This window comes from Pyxicephalus adspersus, chromosome 1, assembly GCF_032062135.1.
Source record: "Pyxicephalus adspersus chromosome 1, UCB_Pads_2.0, whole genome shotgun sequence".
Lineage (NCBI taxonomy): Eukaryota > Metazoa > Chordata > Amphibia > Anura > Pyxicephalidae > Pyxicephalus > Pyxicephalus adspersus.
Window position 1 is genome coordinate 43257156 of NC_092858.1, and position 15223 is coordinate 43272378.

Here is a 15223-nt window from a genome sequence, read left to right on the forward strand (position 1 = left end):
AACCATCTGCCCCTTCCTGAGCTCTTCTGTTCTTTTACTCCATATGCTGCTGCAGGATCACTCTCCATGTCTGGGTCTCCACTATATTTAGAATTCACTTTATTTATTTAAACATTTACATTTCTCCTTACCCAGTACAGCTACTATTTACTGAGCAGAGAACAAGTGTATTTCCCCAAAGAACAATTTCCCTGCCTAACTTGTCAGAGATTTCATATGTATTGTCTGTTTTTAAAGAGAACCTGTATTGTGGAATCTACAATGCAAGACCCTCCTTGTAAGTAGTCTTTTCCCCATTACAGACTTGCAATACCTTGTTCAATGCATGGAGGTAGCCATCTTGGTAGAAGCAGTCCTTTGCTTCTTTATGTTGGCGCTAGTGATCTGATGACTGATCAGGGAATGATCACGAAGCTGCATGAGAGTGAAAAAAAGCACATATTTACAGAATCAATTAAGCAGAAGCAGGGAAACTTTACACTGCAGGTGCTCGGGTACAGCTTTCTCTCCAGCAAGGCTAAATCTGAGCAGCTCAGTAGTGTGATTTAGCACCCTGTTAGCGACAATCTGGTTGAAACACAGGGCTTGAAATGATCTTACACTGCAAATATAGCGCCAGTGTTATTAGACTGTGAAAATTCAGCATTTTTCAGCTGGAGATGCTTCTGAGATCATTCCCAGAGCTATTTCCAGATGCTTTTGACCTGTATCTGACCTACTTTAAGCTGCTTTTGTATTCCTATAGACTTGTATAGGTAAAAAAGAGAAGCTCTGACTTAATCAAAAGCCCATTGGCACAGGCCCATACAGTATGGGGCTCAAGGCATAGTAAGTGCACTGCTATTTTTATGAGGAATTCAATTCAAGGCAGAAGGTCTGTTAGGGTTCTGATTAGGCACTATTAGCATTCCTGGATGTTCCCTACTAGATGACAAACATTAACTATTTGATATTACATCTATATTAACCAGTTTGGAACTTACACCCATACTGACCAAAGCTATATTTACATTTCTGTTATTGGTCTGTTTCTTTGGCAATCACTTTGAAGTTATTGCCGGAACTAAACAAGTACTCACCTATCCCTGCTCATCGCAGCACTTTGCCATCTTCCTTCTTTACTTTCTGGCCATCTTGATTGGTTGTGCTGGAATGACGTAACAAGGTAATAGAAATATCCTAATTTATTATTACAAGAGGGTCAAGTATGACAGCCGGGGAAGTAGCATTTTTAGGAGTGGTCAGCAGTAGCAGCCTGGATGTTTCTCTATAGACAGATTTCCATTAACTTGATACAAAATATGTGTTTTCGGTACATCTCCAAGCACATTCCTCATGGTCTTCAACTAGCAGTAATACTAGACAATCCTGTGTGTTAATCCGGTGATCAGAGTACATTCTGTGAAGATAACACGGATAGGTTACCTAGTACAATGTTACAGTGGGGGAAGGCATAGTATGGTTGTGTCATAAAATAACCTCAACCCACTTCCTGGACAATAAAAGGGATTTGTAACATGTACTATAAAAAAAATAACTCTTGTAGTTTACAAAAGTTTGTGCGTGTAGTTTGCAATTATAAATAAATGGAAGCAGTCATATTAACTCATTACATATTCAGGCTGCATGTTTTGCACCTTACGGACCTCTCATACCTTTCAGCTTCCTATTAACTGATTGAGATTTTACAGTTGAACTCCACCTAATTGTGCACTACAAATCTAACCCCCTCATGTAGACATACTCTACATGGTCTGGGATACTGACTGACATTGATCACCCTTTCTTCTTTTTATGTCACATGATCACACATGAATGACCCTTCCCCAGGCCAAATTCAGAGATGAACAAACATTTGCTGTAGTACAGTGTGCAAGCATATTTGCTTGTATACAAATTGTATCTACATTTTAGCCCTATTGCTGATAGAATTTGCTTGGCTAAATTTTAGGTTTAGTTGTGCTTTACCATTCAATAATAAAGGTTAATTTAAAATGATGATACCTTAATCCATATGAGAAAAAAAAGAATTTCAGGACGTCTTTTTTGATGCATGGTGTGATGGCACAACCAGAACTGGACACCCAATAACTTTTTTATGTTCTTAACGAGGTTTGTCCAAGATTTCTGCTGCAATATAAAATAAGTGGATTTAGCTGTGAATTCGGCATTCAGCAGGGCTGGAAACAAAAATATATAGGAACTTGTTCTCTATAGGAATATTCACATAACATTTCAGTATTATTTTGTTTTACTTTCTTCCATGAATCTCTAAAACCATATTGTCGTGATCTGCTGCCACAACTTGTTAAACATAAGGACTACAAAAATAAAAAGCTGCATAATTTCATAAAATCTATTAAGTATTTTTTTTTGGTCTTTTCAAACAATCTATAAACCTTCTATACCTTCTTTTAGAGAAGTTTTCCAGACCACAGAATTCCCTGTCTTGTTATAGAAGTATTGCTGTATCAGCCCCTTTTCCCCTCGATGATGGGGACTCCCTGGGAGCGACATCCTTTACTCTAAATTCCAAGATTAAAAGCAAGGAAATGATTTTAATGGTTGGAGCTGCAGGCACCACAGAAGCCTCCTTTTAAGGAACTGATGCCAGTAAAACACTAAGCAGGGGACATGAGGAGACAGCCCCAAACCTGCAGAGAAATCACTAGTGGAACAAACGTCTTACTAACCGAGGTAACAGATATACAAGGCCATGTCAGAGTAATTTAAGGCTAAGTATACAATGACTTTAAATTTAAACGTTTAAAAAAGCCCATACAGCTTTTGTATGAGCGTTTAAGCACTTATAAAGACATTTTAAACTAAAATATGTGGCAGAAAACAGTTAGGAATTTTGATTTTTGTTTGACACCTTTTTGTTTTGATTTTTTGTTTGACTCCTACAAACACTCTAAAACTCCCCATTTATGTCAATGGATGCATTTATAGGTGTTTTAACACCTTCCAAATGCAGCAATGGGTTTTCTTTACAGCCCATGAAGAACTACTCCGGTGTTGAATCACCTATTGGAATGAATGGGAATAATAAATGCTCATATTAAAAGCTGGCGGAACAGTTCTGGCGGAACAGTCCGTTTAGAATTACACTTCATAGAATTACGGAATTACATGCGGTCAGGACATTAAATTATTTGCTGTGTTTAAATTTACTGCTTGGAAGAAAAAAAATTTGTAAAAATATTTGTGTCGTCTGATTTGGGTACGGATCAGATTGCATCTTCAGTTTACAGCTTGTTCCCATTCTAATGGAGATAGAGAATACTGGAACTGGTTAACTCTGCCCGGACCCCCTGACTTTTTTTTTTGCTGTGTTTCGATATGTATTTACTGATCATTCGCTACGATAAGATTGAAAAAAAAAAAAGAATGTTACATCATACACCACAGCTGATGTCAGTGTTAAAGACTCTCAAAACACATGTACCAGATAAGATTATGAAAGGATCATTTGTTTTCACACATGACTATGTCACTGGTTGTCCCCACTTCTACCACTTTAGGATGGTAACGACTACTCTTTAGCAGGAATAAGCCACAATAAGCCACCTGCCATTTTGGTGATCCTCTGATCGGTGTATACACATCTAGTGATATTTTGGCCCCTTACGAGGAAGGTGAAAGGAGGCAGAGATTGTCGGAAAACTCAGACACTCCCATGCAAAAAGTAGGAGAACTGGCTAGCCAAAGTTTGGAGGCACTTTGCAAGTCAATAGAAATCATTTATGAAAAGGATAAACATGGAGAGTAAATATTAAAGATTATTTTTGAGCTTTTACCTGACAAGGTCACCAAGCACCATCTACAAGAGGATTTCATATCTCCTTCCTCCAGTTTCATTCACAAGGCTCACAATATGGTTGGTTGAACAAATATGCTGTGTTTAACCATTTACCTGCTTGTTTTTCAAGAATATTTTGAACTGTAAAAAACCATTAACACTAATAATAATTTACACCTCAGACCGTCTGTATAATTTATGGGACTAGCTAGATATTATGCAATTCAATTTAAGTGGACACTTAGATGTGTTGTGGAATGTGGATTGGTTTATCTACAAAGGCTAGTCTTGAATTTCCCACTGTGACCTGTTTCACCCAGGAATGGGATTACATATGTTAATATGTTATGATGGAACCTATTTACTGTCTGGAACAATAAAGATTTAAATAGTGCAGGATCTTCAAACATGCAGCCAGCTTCTTTAAATTGGTTCTTCTAAAATCTCACAAAAAAGTGTATATGTTAATGACAAAGTTATTTTTTTAGCATACAAACTTCAAAAATTACTTATTATTATTAATAATATTAATTAAATATCAATTAATATCAAATAAGGATGTAAATAGGGTTATATAGGTTTGCTGATAACTACGAGTGACTTGTTTAAGAGATTTTATGGCTGAAAGGAATGTGCAGAAGTCAAGAAGGGGACAGGCTTGCACCACCACCACCCACTAGTACAGAAGTGTTGCGGGATATGATGGCCTAGAATTCAGCTGCAGACATGTATAGAGCTTTCTAGGTTCCTTACGTTAGACCTGCAGAATGTAGTTCTCTCTAAATCAGTGGTCGCCAACTTATTCGAACCCATGGACCACTAAATTTACTAGCTCCAGACCGTGCATGTGGTCCCACATAGTGACATCATGATGCCAGAACCCCCCCACTTCCCTGAGCCTGTGATTCGTACCGGAGACATGGTTTGTGGCTCTGGCCAGTGCGCACCTCCAGCTGGGTCCTTCTCCTGACCCCACTCGGAGGTCAAAGCCGCAGACCACCAAAATTTTCTTGCGGACCACCGTTTGGTGACCGCTGCTCTAAATAATCCCAACATTTCTGAAACTGATTTCTTGTGTGAAACAAACATCAAAATTTTGGTGTAAGCCCAGTAATAACATATGCATGATATAGAACAAAAAACAGAAATCACTCATGGATCTTATAAATTTTAAGATTTTAATGCCCCATGGCCGGGGATTGTAAGATGCACAGACACAGGATAAGGTACAAGTAACATAAACAGACGGGGGGGTCAGCAAAATCAGGTGTTGATCAGAGTTCCAAGAAGGTTGCTGCATACTCACTCCATTTAAACAAACCCTTTCATCTATAGCCAGTAGACCCTGCAATATAAAACAAACAAAAAAGTTCCTGGCCTCCTTTCATTAAAGTGCACTCTGAACACCTGATCTCCCCGCCCTGACCAAAAATATTTAAAATACAATGATTTAACATAAAAAAAAGCTTATATAGTTAAAAGCTAAAATATTTTACTAACAAGTCAAATAGTGCACTATAGAGTGAGACAGAGATTCCCCATTGCCATCCTTCCAAAGGGATACACAAAGCTCACCCTCTTCTTCCACCAATGGATTATGACATCAAAGGAGAATGTAATGAGGAACCTGATTCTGTAGAATACTGTGCACTTCTCTCTGTACAAAGAAACCAGAGGGGTGTGCATCTGGTGTGCACCCTGCAGATATGAAACTTTGAAATGACCTTAAACCCAGTAAGTGCAGGAGGCTACACTCTGGATACCAGTATTGGGAAGAGATATGCTTTCTCTGCACAGGTTACAACAGAAGCAAAAGATGCCACAAGAGAAGCTCTGACTTCTCTGGAATAACAGGCAAGAGACACCAATAACTGAAATACCAAGTGAACCGGATTTTTTTTTTCAGCAGTGAACATCTAATAACGCTCGCTGCTTGAGATCTGACATTCCAGAATTGTACTGGAACGCTGTCGTAAGCACAGAAGCAGCACTAAAATCATACAAAGCTGATCTGATAGAAAACAACAAAAAGGGTTTTCAGCTTGCTGTCATTGGAATCACCAGAGTCTGGATGGTGATTCTGTCAGCAGTGACACAGATCCTTTTCTTAGCAGTTGTGTTTCTCATTCAGGCCATGAGTTCATTGGTCTTGTTCATCTTCCCATATGTTAATACAGGTACACGCAGTACTGCTTTGTTGTGCACTACTTTTCCACACTCCCACAGCAGAGGTAACAGTGGAGCCAGGATGTGCTATGGCCTCATCTTGTTCCCATACAAGTCTCTTTCAGAATACTTTTCTGCAGTTAATACCTGAACAGCAAAACAGCTGAGGTCCAGGCCATTCATGACATAAAACGAAGAAAAGTCATGACACAAAGGGGAATTGTGTCCCTGGAGAGCTCAATGTGTGGAAGTTTTGGAACCAGAAAGAAGTGTCTGAAATACATTTTCACAATCGTTCACACTTCTCCCTTGGGCCTATATCCCCCACAATAAGAGAAGTCCTGTGTTACTGTTGGGCTGGGGGAACTGTGCTTCCCATCGATTCTGGAGGCTGCAGGGATGATGGCGGATCTGGAATAAAGGAACACAGGAGTCTTGAAATGATGTCTGGTATACAAACCCATTAAAATAAAGAACATGGAGAAAGAACTAGGAAAATGAAAAGTGTTAGTCTGTTCTCCTGTAATCATTACCCCAGGGCTGATTGATGAAACTTTGAGAAACTTTACACCTATTATGCAGGAATACTAAATTCCCTTTTTCATCAAGGATTAAACCCAAATATAGATTTTTTTTTTAGAACAGAGAGTATACTGATAAAGTATATCTCCCTTACTATTATGTGTTACTTCCCCCACCTCCTAGATTGTAAGCTCTTCGGGGCAGGGTCCTCTCCTGTGCCACTGTCTGTAATTTGCAACCCCTTTTTGATGTACAGCGCTGCGTAATATGTTGGCGCTATATAAATCTTGTTTGATAATAATAAGTATAAATAATTAAAAAAAAAAAAATCTGAATCCAAATGTACTAGCTTAAGAAACTCAAAGGGTCATGAAATGCAAGAATCAAATAGGTTTACCAGTGCAAAATGTGATTTAAGCATTTCTAGATGTCACTAATGAAATAAAGCCAGAAACCAACCAAACACGGTAATAAGAGGAGGCAAAGAGAAAGCATCCCAATGAAGAAGCAATCAGTATGTAGGGAGGGAAGGCTAGGAGTCAATGGAAGCTGCATTGTAATGGCTCCCCCTTGTGGCAGGCGTTAAAATTATTGCAGAGACAAACTTGTGAATGGATTTTACCAAAACATAGTACCTGTACAATAAAACAGTTTTCCATTAGAAAACTCCAGAAATCGTGATTATTTTTTAGGAATAGAATATTTTTATTTGTATTCTTTCACCACTTAAAAATCTGTATCTTCTATAGATTTTTAACAGACTACTTCATTTATTACATTCTTTACCTTCTCTAAAGTATTGGAATTAGTTGAATTTCCTTTCACTTTCTATCTCCAGGACAAAAAATTAATAGAAATATTTTCTCAATGGGACAGTAAAAAGATATGGGTATACATACGTGCGTGCATGTGTGTGTGTGTTTTAATGCATTGTTACAAAAAAAATAAATAAAAAAAGTCACACTGTAATAAAAACTTTACTACAATTTATTTATGAATAAAACCTGCATAATGTTTGTAGGCTTCAATAAAACAGAAGCACTTTGGAGATGCTATATTTCGTTCAACAAACATACATTAGCACAGCATATTTAACTAACACTTGTATACATTCATTCATTTGACACTTCATTATACTTACAAAATGTCCAGCAGTTTCCCTATAACATGGGACCCAGAATTATTTTATAACTTACAATTAGGTTTACCTTGTCTACTGAGCTCACCTGGCACAGGACTGGTTGTGGCGGGAGCCCCTCCCTGCATTGCAGCTACGATCGCAGGGCTGTGTGTGGCAGCTGACCCCAAGGAAGACGGCAAGTTAGGAGGCGCTGAAGACATGGCAATGGAAGGGTTATGTGGGAGTTGGGGAGGACCACCGACCCGACATGCTGCAGGAGGGAAGGAGCCATGCATGGGATGGGGCACTGAATAGGGGTTAGTCGGGGGATTGTGATGAGCAGAGTCAACTAAGTCACTACCCATATTAAATGGTACAGGCAAAGGCATGCTGGGGTGCTGATTACCGGGCACCGGAGGCTGGGCAGGAGCAGGTACTGCTGATGGGATCATGGGATTGGGTGGTGGTTGACTTGTATACGAACCAGACCCTGGAGGAAAGAAATTAATCACAAATACACATTTATCACAAACACTCCAATCAGAGTAAAAATATACAAAATCATGTTTTTACACAGAACACAACAGGTGGAAACATTATCACTTGCAAGCAATAGCATGAGTAATGATTTATGCCTTACTTATTTCTATTTAATAAATTAACTGAATAAAATAATCTTAGCATATCAGAAATTAATGAATCCTTCAAACTCAAATGTGCCTTGTGGTTGGACTCTCACTACTACAGAATATAAGGACCAATGCAGTCCAGGTGGAACCTTTCCTTAAAGGAAATGTGCCTTAATTGAAATATAAGTGGCCATTGGTAACCTCATCTTAAGAATAGGGGCTTGAGGGTTCACCTCAATAAATGGGACTTTTAAAGCCACTATTATTCAATTAACAAGTACCGTATTTTTCCGGTGTATAAGGCGACTGGGCGTATAAGACCACCCCCCACTCTAACCAATCATTTGGGGGTGGTGTTATATGCCCAGTATTGTACTGTTCCTTCTGCCTGTCAGATCTCACTATTGTGAGAGAACTGAGAGGCAGAAAGAACTGTACACTACTAGTTCGTAAGTAATGAATGGGCACGTTCCTTTAATGAATGGGCGTGTTCCAGTGAAGAGCCAATCCAGGCTCTCCACTGGAGAGCCAATCCAGGCTCCCCACTGGAGAGCCAATCCAGGCTCCCCACTGGAGAGCCAATCCAGGCTGACGTCCTGCTTTTCAGCTTACACGAGTCCTGCTGTGAAGCAACGCGAGCCTGCCCAGGAGGACTCGTGTAAGCTGAAAAGCAGGAAGACAGAAGGAGGCACAGGAGGACTCGCAGGGACGCCAGACCAGAGAGGGGACTCGCGAGGACACCGGGCGCTGCAGGTAAGTACTGGTACCCGGCTTACAAGACGACCCCTGACTTTGTCATAGATTTTTCGGGGTTAAAAATTCGTCTTGTACGCCGGAAAATACGGTATACATCATATGTAAGTCAAAACAATAACTTTATTTAATAACATTAGGAACATTTGCATTAAAACCCATTAAAAATGTGCAACAGACACAATCACATATTCCTGTCTGGGTTGCCCAATCCTAGGTGCATACCCTGCTGATTTTGGTATACACTCCCCTTAGCGCTACATCATATTTGGCCATGGCGCTTAAAAGAAATTCTACACTCACGGAAAGCGAGCATCCCACGTGGGAATGCCGCGTGTCAGCCGGGTAAAACAGTAGTTAGAGTGCAAGGCAGAAGCCGGAGGGAATGGTGCCTGTCGACCATTACAGACACTAATGTGGATTAAAGCCAAATTTGGGAAATACTATTATTGACCGCGCTATATATGATTATCAGTGTTAAGAAGTGGAACCACAAGGAGAAGAAATAACAGGTCTATTGCTGATTGAGTTGTAGTCCAAAACACTGCTGTCCTTGCTCGCCCTCACCTTTTGTAGTGGGGCATTATGTGCTGCAGGAATCAGATAATTCTTTCTTCCTTTTTTCTCCTGAAGATCTGTGAAAAGCGTCGAAAATCAGCAGGCTATGCCCCTAGGACTGAGCAACCCAGACAGGAATACATGATTGTGTCTGTCGCACAATTTTAATGGGTTTTATTGCAAATGTTCTTAATGTTAATAAAGTTATTGTTTTGATTTACATATAATGTATACTTGTTAATTGAAAATTAGTGGCTTAAAAGTCCCATTTATTGAGGTGAACCCTCAAACCCCTATTTCCTGTCCAATCAGGGATGTGGCCTTTATTTATTTTGTTCATCTTAAAAAAGCTTACTGCCCAGGTACCTCTGGCTCCATTTCTTTTTAGTAAATACCAGTGAACATTCATGCAGACTGAAGACAGAAGCCTGGCATGAAAGTTACATTACTAGCATTTGTAGAAGAATATTAACAATAGCAAACCTCTTGATCCTCCCCTAGCAGGTGTCCTGTAAACACTGGTAAGTGGAACTAAACTTGTTGGTGGGTGGTGAACTTCTGCCATAACCAGCAAGTATGCACAGCATGCTTGCTGATTATGAGACATACTTACTTTGTGGTGTTGCACCTGCCACAGGGATGGGGGCGCTGTCATCTTCACCACTGGCTCCACAGCAAACTTCTGTGGAGACGGCGATCCCCCTCACGATTTCCCCAGTGGGTTCCCCTGCTGAGCTCTAAGCTACTGCACCATAAGTTTTGAGCAGAAATAAAAAGCTACCAGGAGCCAGCGAGTTATTTGACAAAAGAGATATTGCATGTATCTTTAGTCAAATAGTACCACCTCCTGGTTGTTTTTGTTGTGTCAATTTAGGTCCTTCTAAACCTAGGTTGATATTCCTTTCAATCAGCAGATATCAGCAGTAATAAATAAGATAAAAGTGTAACATACTCTTTATTTAAGCTCTGTATCTGTGCTGCAATCTACCTAAAAATAAATTATAATGCACAAATATTATGCAAATAAATATTGACTTCATTTTTCACATCCTAAAATATACTGATTCTTGAGAGTTGAATTTTTCCTCAATGCATGTGCATACATACAGTGCACCTACCCAACTGGGAGAGCAATATAAAAGTTGATGAACAACGATTAAATCTACATTGCTCTTTTAAAAGCATCACTGAAGCAGGGTGGCTCAGAGGTTAGCACTCTCGCCTTTGCAGTACTAGGTCCCAGGTACGAGTCTCGGTTAGGACACTATCTGCATGGAGTTTGCAGGTTCTCCCAGTGTTTGCATGAGTTTCCTCTGGGTATTCCGCTTTCCTCCCACATTCCAAAAACATGGAGTTAGCGCTAATGAATATGAAAAATGTCTTTGTAATATGGGTAGTGTGTGGGGCAGGGTTTCTTCTCCTTTTGAAATCATGGTAGGCAGAACTGATCCCATTGCTATTGTTTAAGCTGATTTCTGTTTTGTTCATTATGGCAATAATACAAAGTGTAAAAATAAAGCTCAAACATAGGAAAGTTACTCACCATGTGCTGGGCTGGGCTGTGTCCCTCCTTGCTGCTGACTGTTCACTGATGGCTGTGCTGGGGGCCCATTTGGCTGTACTAGCCCTTCTGAGCTGGTTGTTGTACTCCCTAGTGTAGGTGTTATAGATGCCTGTGTTACAGGGATGGAATGGGCAGTGGGGGGCACAGGCTGGCTGCCTGCAGGAGTCTGATGCTGCTGCTGGTGTTGATTCTGAATGTGCTGGAAGTGCTGCTGACGTGCTCTCAGCTCTGCGTATTTTAGCTGTTCCATGTGGAAGGACTGTCTGTCTGCTAGGAGTTGCTGTCGTTGATACTCCAGCTATGAAATTTATAGAATACACATATCATTAACAACTCAGTAATAAAGTATTAACCTACCAAACTGGCAACCACAAGGATGTAGCACTGCTACAAGCTAGAATTGCTGATACAAGTATTTACACCTCCAGAGAGAACACTGATTGACAGGTGAGAACAAGCCTTATCCTGTGTTTGCCCAGGTGTGAATCTCCCTAAGCATACATAAAACCTGCAGTTGTCCAGAATATTACTGAGCAACGCTGACCCCAGCATTCTATATACAATCACAGACCAGGGATTATTATACATAAAATATTATAATAATATGTAATAATCCATACAAGACATGCAAGGATAATGAGCCTTGTTACATATTTTGAGTCCAAGACTTACTGCTTCCCGTTCTCTGTCCATTATGGTTTCCAGCTCCTCAAAATGCCTCAGTTTGATTTCTAGCTTCTTCATTTGAGTCTCCACCAGCAGAGCCACCAATGACTTGATCTTGCGTTCCTCCACTGCAGCCAGATGCTAATTAATGACACAATTATAATTAGAAAGTTGTGATATTTATGCTATGCAAGTAATCTGTGTCCAGAGCAAACTGCTAAGAAACGACTTGTAACTGCATGTCTTATATGGAAATGATGGCCAATTACACTTGTGGTTTCTTGAGAGCTGTGGGCTTTTAGGTAACTTCCTAATGCATGACTTACAAACTGTAATATGCCATAATCTTAAACATCACTAACATGCTAGTTGTTCCTAAAACAGTGTATTGGTAACCCCCTCAAACTTGCACTGATAAACAAATAAAAAGAATACTTTGTAAAACCACACTTTAAAATAAACTGTAATAGAAATAATATAATTTATAAACAACTTTTTTTGTGACACAGAACTTTTAATAACAGAAAGCTAAAAATAAATCTTTTCTTTTCACTGCCATCATTATGTGGACATTTCCTTTTGGCTGATCAGCCTCCGGGTCCTCTAAGAATCTATATATGCCTTACTCATCAATCCAGAATTCTTGAATTTCTAACTTTTTGCTGTATGACGAAAACGATCCTTTCACCTTTTTTTTCCGGAAACACTTTACAAGCAAAAGAAGTTACAGGCAAAAACGAATGAGCATGCAGTGATGTGAGTCCTGGTCTTTTTGGGTATAAATGGGCTAACCAGGGCCAAGTATTTTACTCACTTTAGCCTTTACAGCAGCAGCAGCCAAGGCAGCAGCAGCAGCTGTAGAGAGGTTTCCTTCTCCAATGTCTCTCTCCACCTTGTTCTTCACTGCCGTTTCCTCCTTATCTGTTTCTTCTGATCCTTCTTTACTATCAGAGACTTTGTCGCCATCAGCTGCAATTAACACAAACATTAAACAAAATACACACAGGTAATGATAAATATAGTGAACGCATAGAATGCTGTTCTATGTTCAGTGCAGAGGAAGGATTTTACCAGTAAATGAATGACCATCAGGGAACATAAAGTCAATTGGTAGTAAAAGTGTGGGGTGACTTCTGGATTTTTTTCCATTTTTGGTAGCTGTTAGAGTTAAGCCATCTGACAGCGACTCTTATCAGTGGACCTTCTGATTTTTCACCTGCTGTGGCCATTATGAGGGGACCACACTCTGCCTGCTGAATTGTTTTTTCAATATTTTTTTATTGCATATAAGAATTCTTTAATAAGTATAAAATTATAAACTTCTCCTTAGTGCCTATTCTTACTAGGATGCATTTTGTGTTAACATGTGCTGCACTAACTGGTAAACATTGTGTGAATTCGTAGTATGATGAGGAAGTGAAACACACCCATATCTACATCACTCTTTTCAGAATCTTTATCTGTGTCATCTTTAGTCTTCTCTTCCTCCTTCTTTACAGGATCACCAACACGTTCCTTCACGTCCTCATCTGCTACAGGCTCACTTGGTGAATCCTGGGGAAGCAAACAAATTGCCACTTATAAAGCATTTAGTGATTAGGAAGAGACTCAACTGATCAAAATGAAAACAGTTGTAACAATTCATTTTGAATATAGGCAAAAACCTTATTCTACATATGAAACTGTATTTGCGCTATTCAGGAGGAATGCAGTAGGCAGTATAGATAGCCAAAACAAAATGCAACATTTTGGCTGGAGTTGGGTCACAGTAAAAACAACAGAAACTCCTGCACCTCTCCTCTATTTATTAGCCCAGAAAGATGGAGTTAGTGACTTTAAATGCAGAATACCTATATTGTGTAAAATGTAGGGCTTACCTTTGGTTCCTTCTTCTCCTCAGTGGGCTGTGGTTCTGAAGGAGGCTCTTCTGTAGTATTTTCTTCTACAATTAAAGAATTCTGATTTTATATAGGAATTACGTATAGACATATACAATCTCAGGTAATAAATTTAAGTATGTCTATCTTAAACTACAAAACCTATGAGAAAAAAAAATAATATATATATTTAAATATATTTATTTATTAAATATATGAATATGCTCACCTATTCGCTCATTGTCTTCACAAGTAGTGCCAGCAATTCCCCTGCTCTCAAGGCCATAACTTGGATCAGCTTTGCCAGTGATTTTAGCTGCATCTTCCACTTTACGGACATGAGCTTCTACTAATGCTGTGGGAACCTCCTCTTTCATCTTGGAAAATTCCTCTATTAGGAATGAAAGAAAAAAAAACATTTCAGTAGTGGTCTTATCAGGGGTAACATATAAGGTAGACTGGTCCAAACTGTCAAATTAAAATCTCAAAAGAAAAATGGCAGCAACTAGATACAATTAAATGTTCATATATTACTAAATACTTTACTTGTTAGGTTGATCTTAACAAGTCAAGTGTTATAGTTGTTTATAACTATGAATAGAATACCTAAAGCTGATTTGGCTGCAGCAGATGCTACACGGGGGTCCACCACAGAGGCCAAGAAGGCTACAGTACTCATTACAGGGTTGCCAGACTGGCTAAACGGTATTGGTTGATAGGCCAAAGGACCGAGAGATGCTTCAGAGTCCTCTAAATATGGGTCCTCAATAGGCAACCGAAGGAAGTGTAAAATACATTCATCTTGAGTCCGACTGCCAACATGTTCAGAAACTTTGTTCCAGTCATCCTTGTACATCTCTAGAGCCTGTAAAGAGAAAGAAAATTAGAACTCAGGTTATTGGCATGACTTTACATTTACATAAATGAAATTACTGTAACTGTCACATATTGATTACCTCAAGCAGTAAGAGAGTCTCCTGCTCAGTCCATTCTCGTGTGGCACTTGCAGCAGATTTACTCTACAACGCAATAAAAAAAACAAACTGACATTAACCACAGTTATGGAGGGATATTTAAAGGAATATAATATGCTCTGTTTAAAAATTTTAAGCTCAAATCATTTTCATTGTTGTGTGGAATGTTTGTTTCATAGCAAAAATTTCCAAATGAATTCTGGTAATGTTTATCCCTGTGTGTGCAGCCAAAATAAGTAATCTATCTATGTGTCATTTCTTTTTAGAACTTGCCCTTAAACCTCACCTTGGAAGTTGTATTCTTCTTGCTATACATGTCGGTCCTTAGGCCGAAGTTTTGCAGGTCACTTGGTTTTTCTTTACCTTTATCTGGGAAATTGAGCATCTGCTGAGAAGCTGAGGTCTGCCAGGATAACAGAGAAGAAAGATACATACATATGACAAAAATCAAAATAGAAAACAGACAAAAAAAATGCACAAACCAGGATAAATGCTTAAAAATATAGGCAAAAAAAGCACCTGTAAATTTTAGACTGTAAACAACCATGTGTAAAATAACTGTAAATGGTCCAGTACATAGGTAAACCTAAGA

The 15223-nt window shown here is 39.2% G+C and overlaps 1 protein-coding gene across 7 annotated transcripts in view; it reads right to left on the minus strand.

Moving 5' to 3' along the window:
* Nucleotides 1–4961: 4961 nt before the first annotated feature.
* The window catches only part of SMARCC2 (SWI/SNF related BAF chromatin remodeling complex subunit C2), a 34092-nt gene continuing 23830 nt past the window's right edge, over nt 4962–15223 (minus strand). For 4 of the 7 annotated variants that reach the window (XM_072408829.1, XM_072408821.1, XM_072408810.1 and 1 more), the window contains exons 18-28: nt 14918–15034; nt 14614–14676; nt 14264–14522; nt 13887–14048; nt 13658–13722; nt 13208–13334; nt 12595–12749; nt 11787–11921; nt 11094–11412; nt 7717–8100; nt 4962–6379 (exon numbers count right to left, since the gene is read on the minus strand). In XM_072408829.1, coding sequence (XP_072264930.1) covers nt 6315–6379; nt 7717–8100; nt 11094–11412; nt 11787–11921; nt 12595–12749; nt 13208–13334; nt 13658–13722; nt 13887–14048; nt 14264–14522; nt 14614–14676; nt 14918–15034 — 1851 coding nt within the window. In that variant the 3' untranslated portion in view covers nt 4962–6314. The remainder of the gene's footprint in view (nt 6380–7716; nt 8101–11093; nt 11413–11786; nt 11922–12594; nt 12750–13207; nt 13335–13657; nt 13723–13886; nt 14049–14263; nt 14523–14613; nt 14677–14917; nt 15035–15223) is intronic. The other 3 variants (XM_072408853.1, XM_072408845.1, XM_072408838.1) reach the window with 2 other exon arrangements.